Here is a 27,680-nt window from a genome sequence, read left to right as displayed (position 1 = left end):
TCTTCAGATTAAAGTATTTATGTCATGTCCGTGTTCAATAAACGTAGACGACACAGTGGAATTATGATGGACTTGTTTCTCTTGCGTGTCTCCAGGTGGTCGTCCTGTCGTCTCGTTTGCCTCCCATCGCTCCCAAGAGGTCGGGGTGCGAGGTGTCCATCATCATCAACACCGCTGACAGGGATCGGCCCGGCAACCGGAGGAGCTCCCTGATTGGCTGGGACAGCAGCCTCGAGGATGTCCAGGTAAAGTGGGATGAGTGGTCACACAACAAGCCGCTAACTTTCCTTATTTTTTAGAAAAAAACCAAATAAAAAATAGTGCAAGAAGTTTATAATATACACGTAAATATGATGTGTCCAAGAACAGAGTGTGACATTCAATAATGTTCATTAAGACAACATTTAATACGGTTTATTGCGGTGATAACTATTTATAAAAATAAGTAGATTTAATGATGTCCTTCTTGTGTCCAGGAGGATGAGGATGACGAGGATGAGGAAGATCAGAGCCTGATGGAGAGCACGATGGATCAGACGTGCGACGAAGAGGGAATCCCGCAGCAGGTCAGTTTCCTACCGGTTAGGGTTGCGGGGGGGGGGGGGGCAGTCCATATAAACATTGTTTCTCCAGGACGGTACAGAGGTGGTGTGAATGTGTCTTTCTGTCAAACACCTGGATAATAATAATATAATAATAATCCTTATATTTATTATAGCGCTTTATCAAAGACTCTCAAAGCGCTTTACAAATACACATTACACATACAGATCATACATGTAATGGTCATCTACTGGACGGCTCTCTTGAACAGCTGCTCTCTGGGTTTCAGGTTTGTGGCTCAAGCGAACGACCAGTTTGTCAAACAGTGTTCAATGTGGACAGAATCACACAGGGGACTTTAAAGCATCGACACAGAGGTCTGATTTGTTTAACATGTTGCAAGTTGAATTTAACGGTATTTGATACTTTCTTAATATGTTTCTTAAAAGTGAAGTTCGAGTCCAAGCTACTTGAAGTGGGGACTAGTTCTATTTCTGCTCCGTTTAAAAACACGTTGGATCCTTGGATTTTGACTGGCCGTGTAGTTTACGGGCAGCGTGCTTCTGTAAAGCTGCATTCGCCGTATAATAAACGTATTCAATTCTTTCAGAGCTCTTGCCGGCCACGTGAAATGAAGTCGGCATTTCAAAACAGTGCACAAACGCTACGAGACGGAATTCCCTCCTAATTCTGCCCTACTCTCCAAAAGGGGAGGGGCCTGAGAGGACAGCTAAAGGGGAGGGGCCTGAGAGGACGGCTAAAGGGGAGGGGCCTGAGAGGACAGCTAAAGGGGAGGGGCCTGAGAGGACAGCTAAAGGGGAGGGGCCTGAGAGGACAGCTAAATGCACAGCAGTCCATTTCCACCAGGCCCAACAACAAGAGCAAGGCTGCTCCAGAGCATCTCATCGTGTCAGTCACGTTCTTGCGAAACACATGAAGTCTTTCAAAGACGGCGAAGTTGTGGAAGAAGCTTTCCTGGAAGCTGCCGACGCGCTTTAGGGGGACAGTAAAAATAACATTAGCATTTCAACAGGTTTTTGATATAATAAAAACTCAAGTTAGATACCGTTATTAATCAGCTGTAAGTTTTAGTTTGTTTTAACTTATTAATTATAATTATTGTACAAAATGAGATAAGAATGCAAACTTAAATTGATTATAGTATATTATCAATTCAGGTTAAGAAGCTAGTGTTGCTTGCATCCTATTTTTTAAAGGCATTTCTTTTTATACTCGACTAAAATGCAACAAAAAAAGGGTTTGATTCTATTAATTTAGTCTTTTATTGCACGTTGGCAGCAGATTCCTGAGTAGCTTCAGATCTGAGTTGTCTTATTAGTAAGCCTCATTTATACTTTTGTAGCAACACTTTTTTATATAATGGCAAAGAAAGGGTTCGAGTCTTTTCTTTGTTCCTGTCATATGCGGCAGCACTGTTCAATGCTTCTTGAAAACATTACCCACTGTAGTGACGCGTGAATAAACTCCAACTCTGTATCAACAGCACTGTTGTGCAACTTCAGTTAAATACTTGTGTAGATTAGAAAGAGGTGAGAAAAAAGATCTGCAGTATTTTATGAAGTATTCATCGTACAAAGGTCAGTTTTATACAAGTAGAAGTGTGTATTTACCTGGTAGTCATGGCTACGCCTCTCTATTCGGAAAGGTAGATCTCGGCAGACTGGCAACTTTAAAAGTAGCTCTCGGTTGAAAAAAGGTTGGGCACCCCTGCCCTACCTGAACACTATGCTTGTGTCTCGCTCCTCAGGTGAAGCAGCTGCAGGTCCAGCTGCAGAAGGAAAGGGCGGAGAACCTTCTGATGGAGACTCGGGTCAGAGAGGAGATCGACAAAGAATTCTCCGAGCTCTTCTCCAAGATGGAAGACGATTACAAGTGAGACTTTTTTAATGTGTGTGTGTGTGTGTGTGTGTGTGTGTGTGTGTGTGTGTGTGTGTGTGTGTGTGTGTGTGGTGTGTGTGTGTGTGTGTGTGTGTGTGTGTGTGTGTGTGTGTGTGTGTGTGTGTGTGTGTGTGTGTGTGTGTGTGTGTGTGTGTGTGTGTGTGTGTGTGTGTTGTGTGTGTGTGTGTGTGTGTGTGTGTGTGTGTGTGTGTGTGTGTGTGTGTGTGTGTGTGTGTGTGTGTGTGTGTGTGTGTGTGTGTGTGTGTGTGTGTGTGTGTGTGTGTGTGTGTGTGTGTGTGTGTGGTAATAATACATTAATGCGTGTGTGTCAGGGAGCGCCTGTCGAGGGACAAAGAGATCCTGGAGGAGAGAGCGGATACTAGGATGAAGATATTCAAGAATCTCATCGACACGATGGCCGACGCTGGACCCGGGCAAGACGCAGCAGCAATGGTAACACAAACACCTGAACATCAGCAGGAGAGGACTCTTTAAAGTAGATACACTACACACTGATATACACCTGAACATCAGCAGGAGAGGACTCTTTAAAGTAGAGACACTACACACTGATATACACCTGAACATCAGCAGGAGAGGACTCTTTAAAGTAGAGACACTACACACTGATATACACCTGAACATCAGCATGAGAGGACTCTTTAAAGTAGAGACACTACATACTGATATACACCTGAACATCAGCAGGAGAGGACTCTTTAAAGTAGAGACACTACATACTGATATACACCTGAACATCAGCAGGAGAGGACTCTTTAAAGTAGAGACACTACATACTGATATACACCTGAACATCAGCAGGAGAGGACTCTTTAAAGTAGAGACACTACACACTGATATACACCTGAACATCAGCATGAGAGGACTCTTTAAAGTAGAGACACTACATACTGATATACACCTGAACATCAGCAGGAGAGGACTCTTTAAAGTAGAGACACTACATACTGATATACACCTGAACATCAGCAGGAGAGGACTCTTTAAAGTAGATACACTACATACTGATATACACCTGAACATCAGCAGGAGAGGACTCTTTAAAGTAGATACACTACACACTGATATACACCTGAACATCAGCATGAGAGGACTCTTTAAAGTAGAGACACCACATACTGATATACACCTGAACATCAGCAGGAGAGGACTCTTTAAAGTAGATACACTACACACTGATATACACCTGAACATCAGCAGGAGAGGACTCTTTAAAGTAGAGACACTACACACTGATATACACCTGAACATCAGCATGAGAGGACTCTTTAAAGTAGAGACACTACATACTGATATACACCTGAACATCAGCAGGAGAGGACTCTTTAAAGTAGAGACACTACATACTGATATACACCTGAACATCAGCAGGAGAGGACTCTTTAAAGTAGAGACACTACATACTGATATACACCTGAACATCAGCAGGAGAGGACTCTTTAAAGTAGAGACACTACATACTGATATACACCTGAACATCAGCAGGAGAGGACTCTTTAAAGTAGAGACACTACACACTGATATACACCTGAACATCAGCATGAGAGGACTCTTTAAAGTAGAGACACTACATACTGATATACACCTGAACATCAGCAGGAGAGGACTCTTTAAAGTAGAGACACTACATACTGATATACACCTGAACATCAGCAGGAGAGGACTCTTTAAAGTAGATACACTACATACTGATATACACCTGAACATCAGCAGGAGAGGACTCTTTAAAGTAGATACACTACACACTGATATACACCTGAACATCAGCATGAGAGGACTCTTTAAAGTAGAGACACCACATACTGATATACACCTGAACATCAGCAGGAGAGGACTCTTTAAAGTAGATACACTACACACTGATATACACCTGAACATCAGCAGGAGAGGACTCTTTAAAGTAGAGACACTACACACTGATATACACCTGAACATCAGCATGAGAGGACTCTTTAAAGTAGAGACACTACATACTGATATACACCTGAACATCAGCAGGAGAGGACTCTTTAAAGTAGAGACACTACATACTGATATACACCTGAACATCAGCAGGAGAGGACTCTTTAAAGTAGAGACACTACATACTGATATACACCTGAACATCAGCAGGAGAGGACTCTTTAAAGTAGAGACACTACATACTGATATACACCTGAACATCAGCAGGAGAGGACTCTTTAAAGTAGAGACACTACGTACTGATATACACCTGAACATCAGCAGGAGAGGACTCTTTAAAGTAGAGACACTACACACTGATATACACCTGAACATCAGCAGGAGAGGACTCTTTAAAGTAGAGACACTACACACTGATATACACCTGAACATCAGCAGGAGAGGACTCTTTAAAGTAGAGACCCTACGTACTGATATACACCTGAACATCAGCAGGAGAGGACTCTTTAAAGTAGAGACACTACATACTGATATACACCTGAACATCAGCAGGAGAGGACTCTTTAAAGTAGAGACACTACACACTGATATACACATGAACATCAGCAGGAGAGGACTCTTTAAAGTAGGGACACTACATACTGATATACACCTGAACATCAGCAGGAGAGGACTCTTTAAAGTAGAGACACTACATACTGATATACACCTGAACATCAGCAGGAGAGGACTCTTTAAAGTAGAGACCCTACGTACTGATATACACCTGAACATCAGCAGGAGAGGACTCTTTAAAGTAGAGACACTACATACTGATATACACCTGAACATCAGCAGGAGAGGACTCTTTAAAGTAGAGACACTACATACTGATATACACCTGAACATCAGCAGGAGAGGACTCTTTAAAGTAGAGACACTACATACTGATATACACCTGAACATCAGCAGGAGAGGAGTCTTTAAAGTAGAGACACTACATACTGATATACACCTGGACATCAGCAGGAGAGGACTCTTTAAAGTAGAGACACTACACACTGATATACACCTGAACATCAGCAGGAGAGGACTCTTTAAAGTAGAGACACTACATACTGATATACACCTGAACATCAGCAGGAGAGGACTCTTTAAAGTAGAGACACTACATACTGATATACACCTGAACATCAGCAGGAGAGGACTCTTTAAAGTAGAGACACTACATACTGATATACACCTGAACATCAGCAGGAGAGGACTCTTTAAAGTAGAGACACTACATACTGATATACACCTGAACATCAGCAGAGAGGACTCTTTAAAGTAGAGACCCTACGTACTGATATACACCTGAACATCAGCAGGAGAGGACTCTTTAAAGTAGAGACACTACATACTGATATACACCTGAACATCAGCAGGAGAGGACTCTTTAAAGTAGAGACACTACACACTGATATACACCTGAACATCAGCAGGAGAGGACTCTTTAAAGTAGAGACACTACATACTGATATACACCTGAACATCAGCAGGAGAGGACTCTTTAAAGTAGAGACACTACATACTGATATACACCTGAACATCAGCAGAGAGGACTCTTTAAAGCTGTTAAAACATTAATATACTAATGATTGAATTCTCCTCTCACCAAGGATGTGGTGGCTGCCTGTGAGGAGCAGAGGAGAGGAAGAGAGGAAGCCATCTCTGCTCTGGAGATCATAACTACAGGAAGAGAGGAGGCTCTGGCGTCTTTACAGAAGGAGAGAGGAGTCAACGAGAAACTCCTAGAATCTGAGAGGACAGCGAAGGAAAAGGCCGTGGCAGAGCTCTCAGAAGAGAGTAAACAAAGGATGGAGGTCGTTGCTTCTCTCTGTAGAGAAAGAAGAGTTAGACAGGAGGCTGAGATTCGCCTGGAGAAGGAGAGGAAGGAGGTGAGACGACTAATGGAGGAAAGAGAAACGCTCCAACAGGAAGTCAGAGAGAAGACGTCGAGACTGGAAACCAGCGAGCAGCAGGTGGGTCAAACGGTGTGAAGTTTTAATCTGTAATTCAACCTTTTGCGGCTCGAATTCATACGAAATTATGTGGCTAGAGAGGCTTAGACTAGGCCTGGTGCTTTGTCTGTACTAAAGTTAAAGTTTAAGATGTTTAATGAACAAAGTAAAACAGTTACGAAAGCCAGCCAGTAGCAGCTGGGTTACAAAGTGTGATCTCTTTCAAGTTACACCTGTAAATCAACCTGTGGCGGCTCAATTTCCCACGTATGGCGCATTTCCACTACCCGGCCTCACTCGGTGTGGCTAGGCCTCGGTAGGCCTGGGTAGGCCAGGCTCACTTTATGCTGTGTTTCCATTGCAGTTTAGTAGCTGGGGCAGTAACTATAGTAACGCAGTGTAGGCGGAGCCGTGACGTCATCTTCAATGAGAGCCCCAGAAAACCAACACAGCCGTTAGCCGTTAGCCCTCAGAGCTCACAGCTCCTCATATCTGCTCAGAAACTAGACGGAAGTTAAACCACAGACTGCCTGTGTCATGGAGAATGCAGTCGCTGCTTTATTTATGTCTGTATAGGCCGTTGTTGTGAGTGTGGACGGTCGGAGCATACACTGCGTTAGCTTAGCTGATCTCCATTCAGAAAACACGCATTTTAAAAGTTGTCTGTCTGCAGACTCAAAGCATTCATTCATGGTTTTTACTAACCGGTATCAGTGTGTTGTTACTTCGGCATCATTTTGAAACGTGTATTACAATTAAATCACGGTCAAATATGTTCATTTGTGTAGTTGTTGCTGTAAGAGAAACTTCTGTAGCAATGGAGAGTCAGGACTCAGGGAGAATCAAGGAGAGTTGGAGCTTTGATGTCAAACACTGACGGTTTATTACGAGTATCGGCCGGAGGATTCACATCACAAGTCACAGCAGCCGGAGGTTCTGACTGCACCGGAGAGTTGCCACATCGATTCTCAAGACCCTCTCTCTCTCGATAGCCCTTTTAACTAGTTCAGAGAGAGTAAACAACATATACGGGGAGATGGACTAAACAGCTGGGCACCCTGAATCACTTCCGTCTGACCCTCAATGGCCTCGAAGCCAGCGTTCTCACAACCATAAACCATTTGTGACCGAGAGTTGACCGGTCATAAACTGGGAACAACACCATTTGGCTGGGGCCGCCCATTCCTTAAGGGAGATAACAGACGTCAGGGTTGGTCATAAATGTCAAAAGGCACGAGGATAAATATCTAGGAGTAAAGGAGAAATATTCCCTAACAGTTGCCCCCTTGCCAGCGATTCTCTCTCTAGTTTAGCATGCTCAGCCCGGTTGTTGGCCCGGAAAGAACCTCGATTTTCTGGGGCCAGAAAAACTGTGAAATAGTACCCGCTAGCCGGAACTACGCTAAGTGGAAACGCATCCAAAAACGGGCCGGGCCCCTTAAAGCGAGCTCCGTGCTGTAGTGGAAATGCGTAATGATTTTAATTTAACCCACATATCGAGCCATATCGATTTCCAATGATTGAATGTAACTGTTTGCCTGACTGGCTATCGTAACCGGGCTCTTTGAAGATCAGAAAATCCACGGTTTTCAAACATTTCTGATCGGATTGGCAACAACTTCAGAATTTGTATTGATCGCCATTCAAATGAAAGCGTTGTTTCCCCCCAAAAGTGGGCGGGGCTGTAATTTTCGCCCGGAAGTGACGTAGGTGTTACTCTCATCTATAGCTGCTGGGATAAAACAGTTTTTGAACCGCTTCGTTCTACTCTTTGGGACAACTAGAGGGTGGGAGTCATCGTCTCATATGGAGCTGGATAACCGCTGACATTTGAGTATTTGATCGTCGGAAGACAAATAGTAGAAAGGTGTTTGTGTTAGGGCCGTGCAATTAATTAATCTCGATTACGATTTTAACGATTACCAAAACAACGAAATAAAACGATTATTATTTCAATTTGTTTTTCAGTTGAATTATACTTAAAGTTCAGGGTAATCAACTGTTAAAAAGAAACTGTTCACATTCTTTTTTTCAATAAATTGATGTTTTCAAAGTAAATCGTTTTTAATAATTGTGATTATTGACCAAAATAATCGTGATAATGATTTTTGCCATAATCGTACAGCCCTAGTTTGTGTGTGTTTAATTAAATAGTCCCTTTGATACATGACTAAAGAGAGTGCTATCTTTCTAAATGACCACAGGTGACCAATGTGACGGCGAGAACAACTGAAAAACTGGAGCAAAACCGCAAGGATTTGCAGCAGAAAACCTCCCTGGTTCTCAGCCTGACGCAGGAAGTGCAAAGCCTGAAACAGGAAGCGCAGACTTCCGCCACGTCTGATGATCAACTGAGAGAAGAAGTGTCCGAGCTCAGGAAGAACCTGGCCGAGCAAAAGGAGAACAGTGAGAGAGAAATGCTGGAGCTGGAGGAAGATCTCGGACAAGCAAGAGAACAACAACAACAACAACAACAACAGCAGCAAAATCAACAAGAAGCAGCTTTAAAACAACAGATTGAAGATCTTAAGAAGCAGCTTCAGGAGCTGGAGGAGATGTTGCAGCAGCCACCGGAGGACGCACACGACGCTGAAGACGTGAAGCAGCCGAGAGAACACATCCTGGCATCAAAGGAGTTCACTGAGAAGCTGCGAGAACAGGAAGTGGAATCCCAAAAGCATCTGGATGAGTTCAAACGCAAACTGAGCGTGCAGGAAACGACCTTCGGCGAGACTGTAAACGACCTCAAGTTAAAGCTCAGTGAGCAGGCGCAAAGCACGGAGTCGCTTAAAGTACAGCTAGAAGAAGCTAAGCTAACAGAATCAAACCGCTCCGTCTCCTCCGCTGCTGACGAAGATCTGAAGAGGCTGAACTCTGATCTGCACACTGAGATCACGTCCCTGAAGGCAGAGGTTTCAGACATGGAGGAAAGCAGGACTGCATCTCAGCTGCTGCAGGAACAGCTGCAGGAGAAGCTAGCGGCGGTGACCGAAGAGTCCGCAGAGAGAGAGGCAAAGATGGCCTCCCTGAAGGAGCGTCGGGAGGAGGAGGAGATCCAAACGCTGCAGGAGAACAGACGGAAAGAGGCGGAGAGACGCAGGGAAATGATGGCCGTCGCTCATGAAGCCATCGCTCAGAAAGACGAGGCGCTGGAGAAGAGAGGCGAGGAAATCAACAGGTAACCCCCTTATTATAAGATGAAGATAAAAAGTACTTTATTGATCCCAATTTGGGAAATGTTTGCGTTGCAGCAGCATGAAAAGACAAGGCGTGGGATCATTTAAAAGACTAGAAAATAAACTCTGAGAAGCTGGAAGTACCGCAAAATGTTATGTTGGAACTTTTAAAGGTCACCTATTAGGCAAAATCCACTTTTTCACGTCTTTTATACATAACCATGTCCCCCCCCCCCCTCTGTGCTAAGAGCTTTGGGAGGTTTCCGGAACAAGACCCCCTCTCTTTTTGTCCCGATCCATTTATATAAAAACCTTTTCTGAAATGAGCTGATCGGACACTTCAGAGACATGTCGGGGACCTTTCAAACAGCTCAGGTGATATACCGTTGCGGTCAAAAGTTTGCATATAAAGAACCTGTATTTCATGACGGTCTTGACTTTTCAGTAATTTCTACAACTCTTATTTTTCTGTGAGCGAGGGATTGGAGCACATACTACTTTGTCACACAACTAAAATCATGAAGTTTGGTTCTTTTATGGATTTATAATGGCTCTTCTGAAAATGTGATCAAATCTGCAAAAATATACATAAAGCAACTGAAGTTACCGACTGTAACTTCCACTTCTACTGTTGGCGTAGCCCTCTAAGGCTATCGCTATTGGGTAATCCCCCTGCACCCCCGCGCAGCACTGAAACACTTGTCGTCCACCCCCACCCTCGGGCTTCCTTCCGGTATAAATAGGAAGGTGGCCCGACAATCTGCTCCCATACAAATAACTTTTCTTCAGCTGTTCGTGGAGCCAGTGGGGCCCAGCGCTGAGAGGGCTGCGCCATTACTCATAGGAGCTGGGTTACAGTAGGTAACCCCAGTTCTATTTCGTATATGGCTTCGCCCTCTAAGGCTATCGCTATTGTTAAGGGCGAAGCAAGATGTAGTCTGCGCCCCTCTGGGTCCGCCCGGCACTAGAAGCACAGACACACCTGCTCAATAGCACCCCCTGCCTGTTGCGCCATGCGAAAGGCGCATCACCGTCCCTGGAATATAGCAAACATGAATATTCTCCATGAGGGGACGAAGGCTGGGAACAATACATACCTGCCGCTGTGAGAAGTAGAGACGAAGGTCACACTTTGCCCAGTGACAAAAAGAGGGGGAACAGCGGCTCCCTGCGAGCAGACGGGTAGCCGGCACTCGGCTCCAGGGACATGCTGCCGTCCACGGCCTCCAAAGCCTGGACGGGCCAATCGTCCTCCTCGGCCGCAGCAGCGAGAGTCTCCGGTCTTCGCTTCCTGTCGGCCGAGGGGAGACGGGCGCAGTGTGTGCATGCGACATGCTGGCTGAGAGCTCTGACCCCGGGGATTGTATGGGAGCAATATATATATAAACTCCCCAAACAGGCGAAACCCTACCAGCTTCTCCCACTGTCTCTGCCACCTCCCTCCATGCCTGGTTCCTCCGGTTTGTGTCCCGGTAGGTGAAGAGGGTCTGGTCATACAAAACCGGGTGATTGCTACGGCGATAGTTAGTTTCTCCTCCGACTTTTTTTGAAATATAGAAATGAACGGCGGGATATCTCTCCCAGCTTAGACGCGGTTTGATTGGCTACGGCTTCAGCTGTCAGATTTTCCGAAACGGGATTTGATTGGCTGGCGCTGGCTACTCCGGCGTCTCCGGCGTCAGAAGTTGCACATTGTTCAACTTCTGACGCCTGAGACGGCTGAGACGGACCGCTCTGCTACCCACAATTCAGTTCGGCGAAAAAGCGCGGCTACGTGACGTCACCCCATTGAAAGTGAATGGGCAGATTGGAGCTTTCGACGCTTCCGACGCTGTAGTGTGGACGGGCCGTTAGTGTCTCTGTGCTTCAGTAACGAGGTGCTGAAGAAAAGAGGGAGCAGATTGTCGGGTCTCCTTCCTATTTATACCGGAAGGGAGCCCGAGGGTGGGGCCCACCATGCGGGTGGGAGTGTTTCAGTGCTGCGCGGGTGCGCAGGGGGGTTACCCAATAGCGATAGCCTTAGAGGGCGAAGCCATATACGAAATAGAACATGAATGATACATTTTGCCGATGTAGAAACTTGTGTCAATCTAACTTTGTGACATGGCCTCTAAACTTCTTGTGAGTTATTATAATTGACTAGAGCTGGTAACTCTTTTAAATAGGGCTCATAGGATTAGAAGCTTTCACACCGCAGTACTTTTCCCACTTTAGTTCCGATGTAGTTCCGAAATGTTGCGTTCACACCAAAAAGAGCCGGAACTCAAATTAGTTCATGAGAATCTTTTCACCCCCTTTTCAGTCCCTGCTAGAGAGCAGGGACTTTCGTGGGAGAAAAAGGTTCCTATGTCTGATTGGCTGGCGGGCGGATTGCAAACCACGCCCCGTAAAACTCCCAAAAAGTTTTGTGAAGCCACCATTTTATTATCCTCGCATTAACATTAGCATTAGCATTAGCTCAGCGCACCAACGCAGAGAGACTAACTTATGGCAACACAAAATAAAACATGGGAGCGGTGGAGATGAGGAGGTGTCGGCGTTCTGGCGATTTACTCGGAAGGCTTCAGTAGAAGCTGCTGGGAGTCCCAGCAGCTTCTACTGAAGCCTTCCCCAACTCCGGGGACTTCCGGCCGGGGACTTTGGGCGGCAGTATACGCCGTGAAGTGGGTTGCGGCCTGCCGGTAAACCCAAAGCAGAAGAAGAAGAAGTGACGTCAGCGGCTTCATTTGCCTAATCCACCCCCAGGGACTTATTCTGGTGTGAACGCGATCTTAGTTCCAGAACTAAAGAGTTCTGATGAACCTTTGTGGGAAAAGTACTGCGGTGTGAACGCGCCGAATGTAATATCAGTATATTGGACTTAATCAAATGAGCTACCAGAGAGCATTCTTCAGTGTGTTGTGCTGTTACCTTGAAGTTTATTATCCTGCTCTCTGGAGATAAAGGGTAAGACACTCTCTATAGTACCTCCTGTATCAAACTATATCGTTCTGTCATCGTAAAATACATTTTCTTCCTATTACGCTGCCGTTGAAGTCCCTCTGTGTGAAGAAGCTGTTCAGGAGGTCGCAGTGCTCTCTCCCGTCTGTTTTTGAGCAATGGTTTGCAGCTCATCGTTATCTCGCCTGTCTCCCTCCCAGACTAAAAGAAAGCACCAAGCAGGACTCGGACAAAGTGAAGAGTCTGAGCGTCGACCTTCAGAGGAAAGAGGACGACTCGTCAGACCTCAAAGAGCAACTGGCCGACTACAAAAAGCAGATCCAGCAGGTCCAGAAGGAGGTACACCACGTCTATTCTCTGTCCTTTGCTCCGTAGAGAGGGGCAGGAATTAGTCCTGACACCTGGAAGCGAGTCAGCATTTCACCGCTTCCGGTTCCCTCGTCTCAGAGGCAATGTTGTTTTGAACTAGTTTTGGGAAAATATCTGAACTAAGGTCTGTGGTTGACACAAGTTGAAGAGACTGATCACGTTTTGTTCTACGACATTAAATACATCAGATTTCTGAAGAGTTGACGTGTCTGAAAAACGATGGTTGCGGCAGGGTGGCCGGTGCGGAGTCTTAAAAAGTATTACAAGTTGATAAATCAATTTAGCGAAAATGAAGGCTATTAAAAAGTATTAAACGGCATTTCCCAAGGTCTTACATTTTGTATCTAGTTTCCAGTAAGTATCTGAGTGGTCCAGAGAGGTCGTGTTCTACCGTCGGCCTGAATGTAGTCATGGCGTAGGCGTGTCGTGTGATTCTGTGGTTTATTGATGGCGTCCCGTTGGGTCTGACGTCATCTGAACAGGACATCGCCCGCTCACTGCTCGATAGCGCGAAGGTCCGTTTACGCCGGTTGTTAAACAACATCGTTACGGGGAAATGCAAGTCTGCGTCCAAATGATTGGAAGAGAAGGAGGAAGGACGATCAATACTGTATGTAGTCAATGTGAGGTGAAGTGTGTCGCCAAGGTAACCGGTTAGAACTCCAAGTGGCGATGAGGTCTTAACATGTATGGAAAGGGTCTTAAAGGGTCTTAAAGGGTCTTCCATGTGACTTCAGTTAGTTTCTGTTCTGCTTGAAAGCAAGTCCCTGCCTCCTGCAAAGTGTTCAAACAAACGCTTCAACTCGTTCCATCTAGAATCTGTGTGTTTGAATCTGGATCTGAAGTCGGCGTGACGTTGAAGTCGTGCTGCTGGACTCGGCTGTAGTTCCTTGAGAGCAGGCGAGTCAAACTCAAATACACAGTGGGCCAAACTGAAGAAATGGGTGCTAGTGGAGGGCCGGACTGGTTCAATGCTTACTGCAGAACTTATTGAAATGAACTTATTGCACATATTGAACCTGGAACTAACAAAGCTTAAATTATTGCTATAAAAACAACATTAAATAATCAGCTGCATTCATTTCTCATGGCTCTATCAGCAGCTTCTCCAGAGTCACTTCTCATGAGTACATTTCCCCACAGGCCAACAACAGCTTCAACAAAACTATTCCCCTCAGAGAGAAACCCAACATGCCCTGTTGTCGTGAGAGAAAGTGCAGAAGGAAGCATCCATTGAACTCAGTGTGCTGCTCTGAGATGCTAGTTCAGACACTTGGCATCTCATCTTTGGGGCAAGGTCATCAATGTTTGGGCTCTGAGCGGAGGAGACCCTCAGGATGCAGGGAAGGTGCAATATACCGGAGGGCCAGATCTAACAGGAATTAGAAATTATCCTGCGGGCCGAAATGAAATCCACCACGGCCCTGATTTGGCCCCCGGGCCTCGAGTTTGACACATGTGCTTTAGGGCATAACGTTAGCTTCTGGCCGTTAGACTTATGATCAGAACATGATAAAAGTAGGGTAGACATGTGGAGATTATCCGGCTGATCAGGTTCGTTTCCCACAGACTTTTTTTCCAGCTGTTTTCCAAAATCCTGTGGAGAAGTCCTGTTGCTTTTTTAGCCGAGGGAACCAGCAGCTTCCTCCCTAGTTGTTAACTAACATGTATATTGGCTCTTTATTAGTCATTATAAACACATAGTGATGCCTTATTCTACATGACCATATTCTAAGTAAGAAGCCATTAGTTTTTCCTCAATAACCGTCTAATTAGTGCTGATGTATTGTCAGTAAGGAAGTTGCTGTCCCTGAGTGTTGGTCTTATTATGCTGGTAGCCGTATGTTGGCCCTTTAATAGTCATTATATTTACAAAGTGTGAAAGGGGGCAACTAACATAAGAATAACCCATATTTGTTTGGTGTTATTATTACGGGAGAATTAGTCTCCTTGTGGTTCTGCTGCCTTATTACGCCGTCTCTTTTCATTGTTGTTGAAACTCGAAAGCAGGCGATTTATAAAGGAAACTATTTTAGAGAGACGCTGGCGCGGCTTCGTGGACCCGAGCCCAACATGACGTGTGTGTGTGATGTTGCGTCATCTCTCGTTTCTTCCCCAAGATCTCGGCCATGAGAGAAGAGGAGAAGCGTTCGAAGCAGAAGCTGACGGACACGGAGAAATCCAAGAGGCAGCTTCAGTCCGACGTCGCCGGCCGAGACAGAACCATCCAGGCGCTCCGAGTGGTAACACACATCCCTCTTTCCAATGAACATGTGATCTCCTCACTGGCGTAGTGATCTCCTCACTGACGTAGTGATCTCCTCACTGACGTAGTGATCTCCTTACTGACGTAGTGATCTCCTTACTGACGTAGTGATCTCCTCACTGACGTAGTGATCTCCTCACTGATGTAGTGATCTCCTTACTGACGTAGTGATCTCCTTACTGACCTAGTGATCTCCTCACTGACGTAGTGATCTCCTCACTGACGTAGTGATCTCCTCACTGACGTAGTGATCTCCTTACTGACCTAGTGATCTCCTCACTGACGTAGTGATCTCCTCACTGACGTAGTGATCTCCTTACTGACGTAGTGATCTCCTCACTGACGTAGTGGTCTCCTCACTGGCGTAGTGATCTCCTTACTGACGTAGTGGTCTCCTCACTGACGTAGTGGTCTCCTCACTGGCGTAGTGGTCTCCTTACTGACGTAGTGATCTCCTTACTGACGTAGTGGTCTCCTTACTGACGTAGTGGTCTCCTTACTGACGTAGTGATCTCCTTACTGACGTAGTGGTCTCCTTACTGACGTAGTGGTCTCCTTACTGGCGTAGTGATCTCCTCACTGACGTAGTGATCTCCTCACTGGCGTAGTGATCTCCTCACTGGCGTAGTGGTCTCCTCACTGACGTAGTGGTCTCCTCACTGACGTAGTGATCTCCTTACTGGCGTAGTGATCTCCTCACTGACGTAGTGATCTCCTCACTGACGTAGTGGTCTCCTCACTGACGTAGTGGTCTCCTCACTGACGTAGTGATCTCCTCACTGACGTAGTGGTCTCCTCACTGACCTAGTGATCTCCTCACTGACACGTAGTGGTCTCCTCACTGACCTAGTGATCTCCTTACTGACGTAGTGATCTCCTTACTGACGTAGTGATCTCCTCACTGACGTAGTGATCTCCTCACTGACGTAGTGATCTCCTCACTGGCGTAGTGGTCTCCTCACTGACGTAGTGATCTCCTCACTGGCGTAGTGATCTCCTCACTGGCGTAGTGATCTCCTTACTGACGTAGTGATCTCCTTACTGGCGTAGTGGTCTCCTCACTGGCGTAGTGGTCTCCTTACTGACGTAGTGATCATACTGACGTAGTGATCTCCTTACTGACGTAGTGATCTCCTCACTGACGTAGTGATCTCCTCACTGACGTAGTGATCTCCTTACTGACGTAGTGATCTCCATGCACTGGACGTAGTGATCTCCTCACTGGCGTAGTGGTACTCCATCACTGGTCGTAGTGGATCTCCTTACTACTGACGTAGTGGATGCTCCTTACTGGCGTAGTGAGTCTCCTCACTGGCGTAGTGGTCTCCTTAACTGGCGTAGTGATCTCCTTACTGACGTAGTGATCTCCTTACGCTGACCCCTAGTGATCTCCTCACTGACGTAGTGATATCCTTACTGACGTAGTGAGCCTCCTTACTCGACGGTAGTGATCTCCTTACTGACAGTAGTGATCGTCCTCACTGCACTGTAGTGATCTCCTAACTGGACGTAGTGAGTCTCCTTACTTGAACGTAGTGATCTTCCTTCACTAGACGTAGTTGATCTCCTTACTGATCGTAGTGATCTCCTTACATGACGTAGTGAATCGCCTTACTGACGTAAAGTGATGCTCCTTACTGACGTAGGTGATCTCCTCACTGACGTAGTGATCTCCTCACTGACGTAGTGATCTCCTTACTGACGTAGTGATCTCCTTACTGACGTAGTGATCTCCTTACTGACGTAGTGATCTCCTCACTGACGTAGTGATCTCCTTACTGACGTAGTGATCTCCTCACTGACGTAGTGATCTCCTTACTGACGTAGTGATCTCCTCACTGACGTAGTGATCTCCTCACTGACGTAGTGATCTCCTTACTGACGTAGTGATCTCCTCACTGACGTAGTGATCTCCTCACTGACGTAGTGGTCTCCTCACTGACCTAGTGATCTCCTTACTGACCTAGTGATCTCCTTACTGACCTAGTGATCTCCTTACTGGCGTAGTGATCTCCTCACTGGCGTAGTGATCTCCTCACTGACGTAGTGGTCTCCTTACTGACGTAGTGGTCTCCTCACTGACGTAGTGATCTCCTCACTGACGTAGTGATCTCCTTACTGACGTAGTGATCTCCTTACTCGCGTAGTGATCTCCTTACTGACGTAGTGATCTCCTTACTGACGTAGTGATCTCCTCACTGACGTAGTGATCTCCTCACTGACGTAGTGATCTCCTCACTGACGTAGTGATCTCCTTACTGACGTAGTTGATCTCCTCACTGACGTAGTGATCTCCTCACTGACGTAGTGATCTCCTCACTGACGTAGTGATCTCCTCACTGACGTAGTGATCTCCTCACTGACGTAGTGATCTCCTCACTGACGTAGTGATCTCCTCACTGACGTGTTGATGTTGTTCAAATCCCAAATCAAAACTCGCCTCTTCAGAACTGCTTTTAATCTGTAATTAATGTTGTGTTTTATATATTTTAAGTGCGTTGTTTAATTATGTTGTTATGCTCTGGAACATTTCTTTGAGTCTCTAGAAAAGCGCTATGTAAATATAATGCATTGTTATTATTGATCTCCTTCCTTGACTCCTTTAGGAACAATCCTCTGACTCCAAGGCCGCCTCGCTCCCCCAGACGCCCTGCACAGGTAAACAGCGTGCGCTCGATGCAACGCTTTATCGCCATGTGCTCAGCAGCTGCAGCCACAGGCTCCTCCAACGAACTATATATATATATATATATATATATATACAGATATATATATAACATAGAACACATAAAACAGATAACATAGTGAAACAGAATGTTTTGAGATTTGTAAGTAAATACAAATAAAATAGAATATGATATATTAGATAACTAATTTGCAAACGTGTGTCTGTGTGTGTGTGTGTGTGTGTGTGTGTGTGTGTGTGTGTGTGTGTGTGTGTGTGTGTGTGTGTGTGTGTGTGTGTGTGTGTGTGTGTGTGTGTGTGTGTGTGTGTGTGTGTGTGTGTGTGTGTGTGTGTGTGTGTGTGTGGGTGTGTGTGTGTGTGTGTGTGTGTGTGTGTGTGTGTGTGTGTGTGTGTGTGTGTGTGTGTGTGTGTGTGTGTGTGTGTGTGTGTGTGTGTGTGTGTGTGTGTGTGTGTGTGTGTGTGTGTGTGTCCAGAGCTTGAAGCCACGCAGCGTGTGATGCAGGATATGCGTCTGGCTCTGACGGAGCAGGAGGAGACGCAGCAGCAGATGGAAACCGTCCTGGAGGAGAAACTCAACGTCATCCAGGAGCTCTCCAGCGGTAAGGAGCAAAGACCGAGCATTGATTTTCTTATCGCAGAAAACATCTTCAAGTCCTCATTACAACTCACCTGCTCCTCGTGACCTTTGTGCCGTGTTAAATAGTTCTCCAGCTGTCTTTCTACATTTTAGTTTGACTAAATCCTGGTCCTGATTAAAACAACATGTTCCGTGTCTTCTTCTCTGGTGTCAGAGGTGGAGAAGTTGAGAGGGATGTTGTTGCAGCAGGATCGCCGTGGAAACGATACAAACAATCCCACAACCGGCCAATCGGATGACCTGAAACGGGCCAAACAGGAAGTGGCCCAGTCGCAGGAACGCTTCAAGGTAACGAAGGACACTTTTTAACAGTTTGATAAATCCACAACCTGTCTCTCATCTTTGTCAAATGTCCACAAATTTGGTTCGACATTATTTCTAAATCACTGTTCCTCGTAAAAATGTTTTCGTTAAACTTAAATATCTCATTTCAACACACACACTTATACTCTATGTGCTGAAGTTCTTTAATAACAACTAGGAAGACTATTTCTTTATATATACGCATTTCATTTGGGATTTAGCTCAATCCACAAATCAGGGGTGTCGAACTCAAATTCATGGCGGGCCACATCAGCGTTATGGTTGCACTCAACGGGCAACACCGGAAGCGAATATTCACATCGCTCTAAACCAGGGGTGTCAAACTCAAGGCCCGGGGGCCAAATCCGGCCCGCGACCTAATTTTATGCGGCCCGCGAGAGCTTGCAAAGAATATAATATACAATTGGTGTAATTGTTGAATATTTACTTTCAATTATTTGCCCGAGACTTCTTTCAGACGTAGTTATTTAGGAAGATATTACCAGATCTGATAATAATCCAATGCAGAGACAATAATGTAATATAATACATTATTTAATATATATTATATATTTACATATGTATATTTATATAAATTACAACCGGCCCTTTGAGTGCCACCATAATGCTGATGTGGCCCGGGATGACATTGAGTTTGACCCCCCTGCTCTAAACGCTCGAGTTTCACCGCGGCTGCCAGCTGTGTTTACTCGCATCTTCAAACAAGACGTGCTGGCACGGGGGCTACAACTACAACTACATGAACATATTTGACCGTGATTTAATTGTAATACACGTTTCTAAATGATGCCGAAGTAACAACATACTGATACCGGTTAGTAAAAACCATGAATTAATGCTTTGACAAGTCTGCAGACAGACGGCAGGCGAACAACCCTTTTTAAAATGCGTGTTTTCTGAATGGAGATCTGCTAAGCTAACGTTATATATGCTCCGACCATCCACACTCACAACAACGGCCTACAGACATAAATAAAGCAGCGACTGTATCCTCCATGACACAGGCAGTCTGTGGTTTGGACTCGTTTAACTTCTGTCTAGTTTCTGAACAGATATGAGGAGCTGAGAGCTCTGAGTGCTAACTGCTAACAGCTAACGGCTGATGTTATGGTTTTCTGGTTCAACGTCAGTGACGGCAGGCTGAGATCCTCCCCGCTGATTGGCTACCGCGAGATTGCGTCACGCGAATTTGGCGCTCGAGTTGAAAAAATTGAACTTGAGCGTTTGTAGCGGCCCCTTCAATCGCCTCGCGGAGTTCGCATCAACCGGTTCATGCTCGCCGCCCGAGCGAATTTGCGCCCCCAAAAATCGCATCGCGTCCGGTGTGAACGCAGCATCAGACTATATATATATAAAATAGAGTATTATATTACATTATTGCCTCTGCATTGGGTTATTATCGGATAGGGTAACAACTTCATAATTAACTGCGTCTACGGACAAATGATTGCAAGTCTCTTCAGTGCGTTTGTCACAAAATGAGATGCATTGTGGGACATGTAGTTTATGGGCACCATGGTTCTGTAAAGCGGCATGTCACCGTGTAATAAACCTATTATATTCTTTCCGAGCTCTTGAGGGCCACATGCGATGAGGTCGACCCCGCTGTGTTAAACAGATGCTCCTCTCTGCTTTCTACCAGCTGTGTGCGGAGAAACATCAGAGCGAGCGCAGGAAGTGGCTCGATGAGAAGCTGCTCCTGATTGGCCAGGCTAAAGAGGCGGAGGACAAGAGGAACCAGGAGATGAGGAAGTTCGCTGAAGACCGAGAGCGGCACGCCCGACAGCAGAGCCAGCTGGTAGGAGGATACTGCATCATGTTTTATAACCGTTAGAGGTGATGCAATGTTTTTATTGGTTGTTGAGTACCTGCCTCAAAATTAGCATAATTAATCTCTTCTCTGAGATTAATGTATCTGTATGCTTTGTCCTTGTTTAAATAAATACACAATCATATCAAAACATGCCATCACCTTGAAGCACAGCTGAGATGAAGTCAACCTGCCGCTTCAAAACATCTCGTTTAGACGGTTACCGTATCGACCCGGATATAAGACGGGTTTTCTTTCCTGGACTAAAGTCTGAAAAAGAGGCGTCGCCTTATATTCGGGGTGTGGACTTATCGATGTGATTACACAGTCACAACAACCGAGTGTTCCCCCAGAGAGACACTGTCTTAAAGCAACAGTACACAGCAACATAACATATATATATGTTAATAATTTAGTTTTTGGAAGACAGGGTGGGATTAAATAAGTGTAACCTTCTTCCCACGCCTTTTCGGATGTGTAATTAAGTAAATCATTTGTTTATATATTATTTAGCGTTTTTTAGGTAACCCCAATGTAATAAAATAGAGGTGAAATGTCCTAAAAGGCCACCGTACGGAGGATAAAACATGGTCACAAGACTATAATATTCTACATTTCTTTGTATGTCTTTCTCCCTCACACACACACACACACACACACACACACACACACACACACACACACACACACACACACACACACACACACACACACATCACACTCACACACACACACACACTCACACTCACACTCACACACACACTCTCACACACTCACTCACTCACTCTCACACACACACTCACTCACTCACTCACTCACTCACTCACTCACTCACTCACTCACTCACTCACTCACTCACTCACTCACTCACTCACTCACTCACTCACTCACACACTCACACACTCACTAACACGTCTCACCGTCATGTCTGCGTGTTCCCAGGAGTCGTTGTCCTCCCAGCTGGCGGAGAAGGAGCAGCTGATGGAGGAATGGAGGACGGAGAGAGACACTTTGGTCTCCGCTCTGGAGGTCCAGTTGAAGAAGCTGCTCTCCAGCCAAGTGGAGAAGGAGACGCTCATCCAGCAGCTGCAGAGCAGTCGCACACACACACCAGCAGAGGTCAGTGCAACACAAAGCACATACGATGAGATGAAGCTTATTCACGCCCTCGGGGACATCCAGGAGCTTGTGGCAGCAACAGCGCGAGAGCTTGAAACAGGATTCACACACGCAGAAATAAAGATAACATAATAACACAGCAACGATGATAAAGCAATGTTAACACGGAGAGAGGTCAACACAACACAGACATGGTTGAGATGCATTATTATTCAGTTCAGACACAGAGGGCAGATATAGGTTTTCTAAATGAAGCACGAACATTGTCCCTAATCATGTTTAACGCCCACACATTGTCAGTTCTCCTAAACGTGGACATGTTCCAGACTCACTCCCAGCCTTCAAATCCAGCCTGAAAACACACCTTTTTAAACCGGCGTATTCCATTTCTTAATCTCCGCTAAACTGATTTTTAAGTCTCTGTTTTTTTGTAAGTATTTTTTTTTTAAGTCTTGTATTACTGTGTGCTCTTCTTTGTTGCTTTTTTTTAAATTATGCTCTGTAAGGTGTCCTTGAGAGCTTTGAAAGGCGCCCATAAATAAAATGCATTATTATTATTATCATCTCATGACGTCTTTAGGATAAGATAAGATGACCTTTATTAATCCCTGAGGGGAAATTCAGTTGTACAAAGCAGCAACAGGGTAAGCGTGAAAAAAAACAGTACAGCAAAGATTCACACAGATCAATAAAATCTAAAATAAATAATAAATAACATAAAATCAAGGAAATAATGATAATAATAATAAAAGACTATGAAAATAGGAGATAAATAAAAATAAGAGTAAAATAACTGTCAGCATATATACATATTTGGTCATCATCTAAGTTATAAAGTGCGGAATAAGTTAAAGTGACATGTTAACATGGGTTGTGGAAACAGTGTATATTTACGACCAGTGATTTAATTTGATTTCTTTTCCATATTGAACCCCTTGTTGTGCAGCCTGATGGCTACAGGCACAGAGGACTGTCCGAGGCGCTTGGTGCGTTGTGGTGGAGGGATGAGTCTGTGGCTGAACGTACTCCTCCTCATCTTCACTAGCTCTGCATGGAGTGGGTGGAGGAGTCTTGCAGGATAGGAATTATCCAATTAACAAACTATATATATGTTTGCACACGACCACATACCATTTTCCTTACGTTAACCAACACACCGACACCCTTATCGTTTCTTAGCTAATGCATGCTGGATATGAACCGCTGACTTTAGGCTTTAACTGGATTATATCTGAGGAAGACTTCTCTCGGAGTTCCTCTGACCTTTGCCGATTTACTTAAGATCTGCTGATAATTGCGGAAGAGACGATAAGCGCTTTCACACCGGAGTACTTTTCCCGTTTAGTTCCTGGGATTTTGCGTTCACACCAGAAAGAGAACTTGGTTCAGAGAACTTGTACCCAATCCAATCCACTTTATTTATATAGCACAGTTTAAAAACAGAGGGTTTGCCAAAGTGCTTCACAATGAACATAACATTATAATAAAATATAATATTACACGAATAGATTAAAAAGCACACATAAGAATGAATACAAGGCACATAAAGGCTATGGACAGACAGTGAAAGCATACAAAGGAGAACAAAGTACCAATTTCTATTGGCGGGGCGGATTGCAAACCACGCCCCGTAAAACTCTGAGAAGTTTTGTGAAGCCGCCATTTTATTTGCTCGCATTAGCATTATTAGCATTAGCATTAGCCCCGCGCACCAACGCAGAGAGACTAACTTATGGCAACGGTGGAGATGAGGAGGTGTCGGCGTTCTGGCGATTTACTCGGAAGTCAGTCCCCAGCTCCGGGGACTTCCGGCCTGCCAGTAAACCCAAAGCAGAAGATGAAGAAGTGACGTCAGCGGCTTCATTTGCGTAATCTTCCCTCAGGGAACTTATTCCGTCCGGTGTGAACGCGATCGGCTCTTAGTTCCATGGGGGCACCAAGTGCTGGGAACTAAGTGCGGCAAAGTGTGAAAGTGGCTAATGGAGCCTCTCTGACCTCTGTTCCCTTCACAAATAAGCTAGAAACACGCTGTAATAAGGATTCTGCCATAACGGTAACTATAGAAACAGGATATCAGAGTAAGAAGTTGAGCGTTTGTATGAACATGTTGAATATATTTACATAGGTGTGCAGATTTGATCTAGCATAACACACTGAAGATGTCAGAAGGGTCTGCTTTTTACACCGAAGCGACCAGGAGAGTTTAGAGATGGAGAGGGAGGACACATGCTCGTACGTCCAGATATCATTCCTCCTGTGATGGCTTTTATTGGATTGTTTCACCTTCAAGAAAAAGTAGTTTGAGACATCCTAGTAGTGTGCTTCACCCTCTGCACACTAGAGATGTTAAGATTCACCGATTCGCATCGGTGCACCGGCATAAACGTTCACGATGCGAGTGCACCGGTTGAAAGAGTGCACATCGGCTACAGTTTGGGTTGAACTCGCGATGCATCGATTGCGTAGCGTCTTTGCATCGCTAAAAAACCGATTCATTCATATAAAATCCCCTCATCTTGTCAACGCTCAGCAGAGACGATCTTTGATATTTGCTTCGCCACTACGGAGGCCGAGAGTCTCAGTTATCAACACACACGGAAGTTGAGGAGAAAGAGAAACACAGCGCACCGACAAATACCTACAAATCAAACGTTTGGCAACACTTCGGATTGTTCCAGAAAGACGGTGTAATAGTCCTTTATGCTATATAGCTGACCGCAGGTCATGGAGAGTAATAAGGTATCCGTAGACCTTTGTATGAGGCATCTTTATTACTCAACAGGTCTCCAGCCATGATACATAGATCCGTCCTAGATGCGGGCTTGCATACACACAGTATCACTCCGCAGCCGCACCCCATCAGTAACGTCCTGATGGTATATGTGCGCGGCACTATATACTACAGACGGTCAACTTGAAACATCGCTCGCAAATTGTTAGCGATGCTGAGCCACTTTAAAGTACACACGTAGTACGAGGAACTTAGCGACGCACATAAAGAGGCGACATGGGGTCTGCGGCTGAAAAGAGAAACCTGGAAGTTAGACTGAGTTAAATCACTCGGTGAGGTGTTCTGTCAGAGAGAGGTGTTTAGTTTACAGCAGCCTGTGACGGCCAATCACAGCTCAATGTCTTCCTCACTGTGAGCAGTTATGAAATACCTGTTTGAGAAAGGTTATTTATATTCTTTATTGTTCCTATAGAACCCACTGGTGAGTTAGCCTATGAGTGTTCAGCACATCAGGCAGCAGCTGTATGGGCATGGCACCATGGTAGCTGTTATTTGTTAATCATGAGCAATGCATCCTTACATTGTGTAACTGCGAGGTGTTATCACATGGTACTCTGGAGAGCTTTTAAAGGTAAACAAATAAACGGCATGATGGGATGTGCAGCACCAAATATGTAAAGCACTTTTTTGTTAATGTATGATTTGCTGCATATAAGGAATAAAACAAAAATCCTCTGTCGTACCAAATTGAAGTATCATTATTTTTGCATCGTGTTGAATCGCATCGTATCGCACCGAATCGCATAATGTTGAATCAAATCGTATCGAACTGTATCGCAACAGGGGTGAATCGTATCGTATCGCATCGCCTGGTGTTTCAAATGTATCGTTAATGTATCGTATCGTGGCAACGTATCGAGATGCGCATCGCATCGGCCTCAGTGATGGAGATGCACATCCCTACTGCACACGGTCCAGTTAATGATCCGGAGACATTCATTCCCATCATCCGTTAAAGCAAAACCACCTGCTGTGAACGTCGAGATTCATCCAGAGGTGACTGAGAGTTTGAAGCAACAAGGGTTTCATTCAGCGTTATTTCAACTTTTTTAAATAAGATATCTTGCAAGAACCCACCTTGACGTTAGGCAGGGGAAAAGAACACATGGTCAAATATAGGGGTGGGCGATATTGAAAAATATGTTATCACGATATTTTCAAGCAGTATCACGATAGACGATATATATCACGATATTTTTTCATGTCGGTTATTATGGTTATTTTTCAAGTTCAACAGTACAAGCACCTACAAGGTAACAGAAACTAAAACAAAAAGGAGTAACAGACCTCGTAAGCCCGACGTGTTGCCATCTGTCGCTTTGAAATTTCCTTTTTTGCACATTTTGCAAATTACATTTGTTTGCTCCGTGTCTGTATATCCAAAATATTTCCATACCACAGACGTAGAGTTCTTTTTGGGAAATCTTCTACATCAGAATCTGACTCTCCGTCCATTATTGCTGTGTGTGCAGACTGCCAACAGTGTATTTTCCCTCGCTGCAAAGAAAGGGGGCGGGGACTTTGGGAGCGTGTCAAACAACTCGGACTGAACGAAAGCAGAGGTGCGCTGACATTGTGAAATCGATCGGGCTTGATATATGGTGAAATTAAAATCAGTAGGGGAGGCTGGGGGAGCGGGAGGGGAAGAGGCTCTCCGTCCGCTGTCATAGCCCCCTGCGCCGCGCACGGAGAGCCTCTTCCCCTCCCGCTATTATTTTTTATTTATTTTTTTATCACGATAGGACGATATCTCTGAAAAAGCATATCGTGGAGACCTAATATCGTCATATCGCCCACCCCTAGTCAAATATCTAAAAGGTGCTTAAGGCGAATTATTTACACAAGACAATTTGACCAGAGAGACTTCTACAGATTATTTTGGTCAAAGTCTTGAGAAATAGAAGCTAACGGAAAACACAATTCAACAGAGGCAGATACATTAAGAACACCCTTTTCCACGAGTGAACGTGGCGGCAGATGTTCTTAAACTTGTGAGCAGCGTTTCAGGCGTTTGGGTCAATACTATCTTCCACTCGTCAGGTCTTGTTCTTTTCTTCCCGCTCTGTGTGACTCAGCTCCGTTAGCATCTCGGTTTCCGATGCGCTGCATAACATTTCCCCGCTGAGCTTCTGTGAGCTTTTTCAGAATGACATAATATCTGTCACGCAGCTGCAGAACAGCCGGTGTGAAGGGCAGGCTGTAAGGATTCCACAAATCAAATTGACGCTCTGCTCATGTCTGGTTAGAGCCGTATTGTTTTACGGATAATAGGCGCTCATTTTATGCCTGGCGTCTTTATCTGGGAATCCACGGAGGATATGAAGGACAACTCGATACAGCAGTGACATATCCGCTCTTTTTCATTCTCTGCTCCTCGTGTCTGTGCATGTGGTGCTTGGAAATGCCTTCAGATGTCATGCAGGCACACCAATAAGTACGAGGTGGTGCACTTGTATCTCTCGTGCACCAATTCAACATTATTTTGCCCATAAAAACAGGTAAACTGTTCACTACCAACATATCACACCTGATGTTTTGTTGTGTTGAGGCAAATATACATGTTTTTATATATACAGCTAAGTTAATGATAACATGTTGATATTGACACTGACAGAAAGTAAGTTATGGCGCGTTTCCACTGCAGCGGGTAGCTCCTTGCTTTAAGCGTGCCGAGCCGTGCGGGGCCCGTCTTTGGTTGCGTTTCCACTTGGCCTAGTTTTGGCCCGGGGCGACTTTTTCACCTTTTTTCTCGCCCGACTAAATCGTGGTTCTAGGGCCAGGAACAACCGGGCTGAGTCGGGCTGAGTATGCTAAACTAGAGAGAGGATCGCTGGCAAGGGGGCTACAACTACAACAAGATGAACATGTTTGACCGTGATTTAATTGTAATACACGTTTCTAAATGATGCCGAAGTAGCAACACACTGATACCGGTTAGTAACAACCATGAATTAATGCTTTGAGTCTGCAGACAGACGGCAGAGAAACACCTTTTAAAATGCGTGTTTTCTGAATGGAGATCGGCTAAGCTAACGTTGTATATGCTCCGACCGTCCACACTCACAACAACGGCCTACAGACATAAACAAACCAGCGACTGTATCCTCCATGACACAGGCAGTCTGTGGTTTGGACTTGTTTAACTTCTGTCTAGTTTCTGAACAGATATGAGGAGCTGTGAGCGCTGAGTGCTAACAGCTAATAGCTGTGTTGTT

At 45.1% G+C, this 27,680-nt stretch overlaps 1 protein-coding gene across 1 annotated transcript in view; it reads left to right on the top strand.

Moving 5' to 3' along the window:
- kif20ba (kinesin family member 20Ba) overlaps positions 1-27,680 on the top strand; it is a 91,741-nt gene that overhangs the window by 30,512 nt on the left and 33,549 nt on the right. The window contains exons 12-24 of the mRNA XM_071205613.1: positions 96-245; positions 477-566; positions 2,312-2,436; positions 2,775-2,895; positions 6,006-6,368; positions 8,552-9,525; positions 12,664-12,802; positions 14,953-15,075; positions 17,705-17,756; positions 18,258-18,383; positions 18,576-18,709; positions 20,388-20,543; positions 21,498-21,674. Of these exons, the coding sequence (XP_071061714.1) occupies positions 96-245; positions 477-566; positions 2,312-2,436; positions 2,775-2,895; positions 6,006-6,368; positions 8,552-9,525; positions 12,664-12,802; positions 14,953-15,075; positions 17,705-17,756; positions 18,258-18,383; positions 18,576-18,709; positions 20,388-20,543; positions 21,498-21,674 (2,730 nt within the window). The remainder of the gene's footprint in view (positions 1-95; positions 246-476; positions 567-2,311; positions 2,437-2,774; positions 2,896-6,005; positions 6,369-8,551; positions 9,526-12,663; positions 12,803-14,952; positions 15,076-17,704; positions 17,757-18,257; positions 18,384-18,575; positions 18,710-20,387; positions 20,544-21,497; positions 21,675-27,680) is intronic.

The sequence above is a fragment of the Pseudochaenichthys georgianus genome, chromosome 15 (assembly GCF_902827115.2).
Source record: "Pseudochaenichthys georgianus chromosome 15, fPseGeo1.2, whole genome shotgun sequence".
Lineage (NCBI taxonomy): Eukaryota > Metazoa > Chordata > Actinopteri > Perciformes > Channichthyidae > Pseudochaenichthys > Pseudochaenichthys georgianus.
Note: the sequence above shows the minus strand (reverse complement) of the source record. Positions and strands in the feature narration are given on the sequence as shown.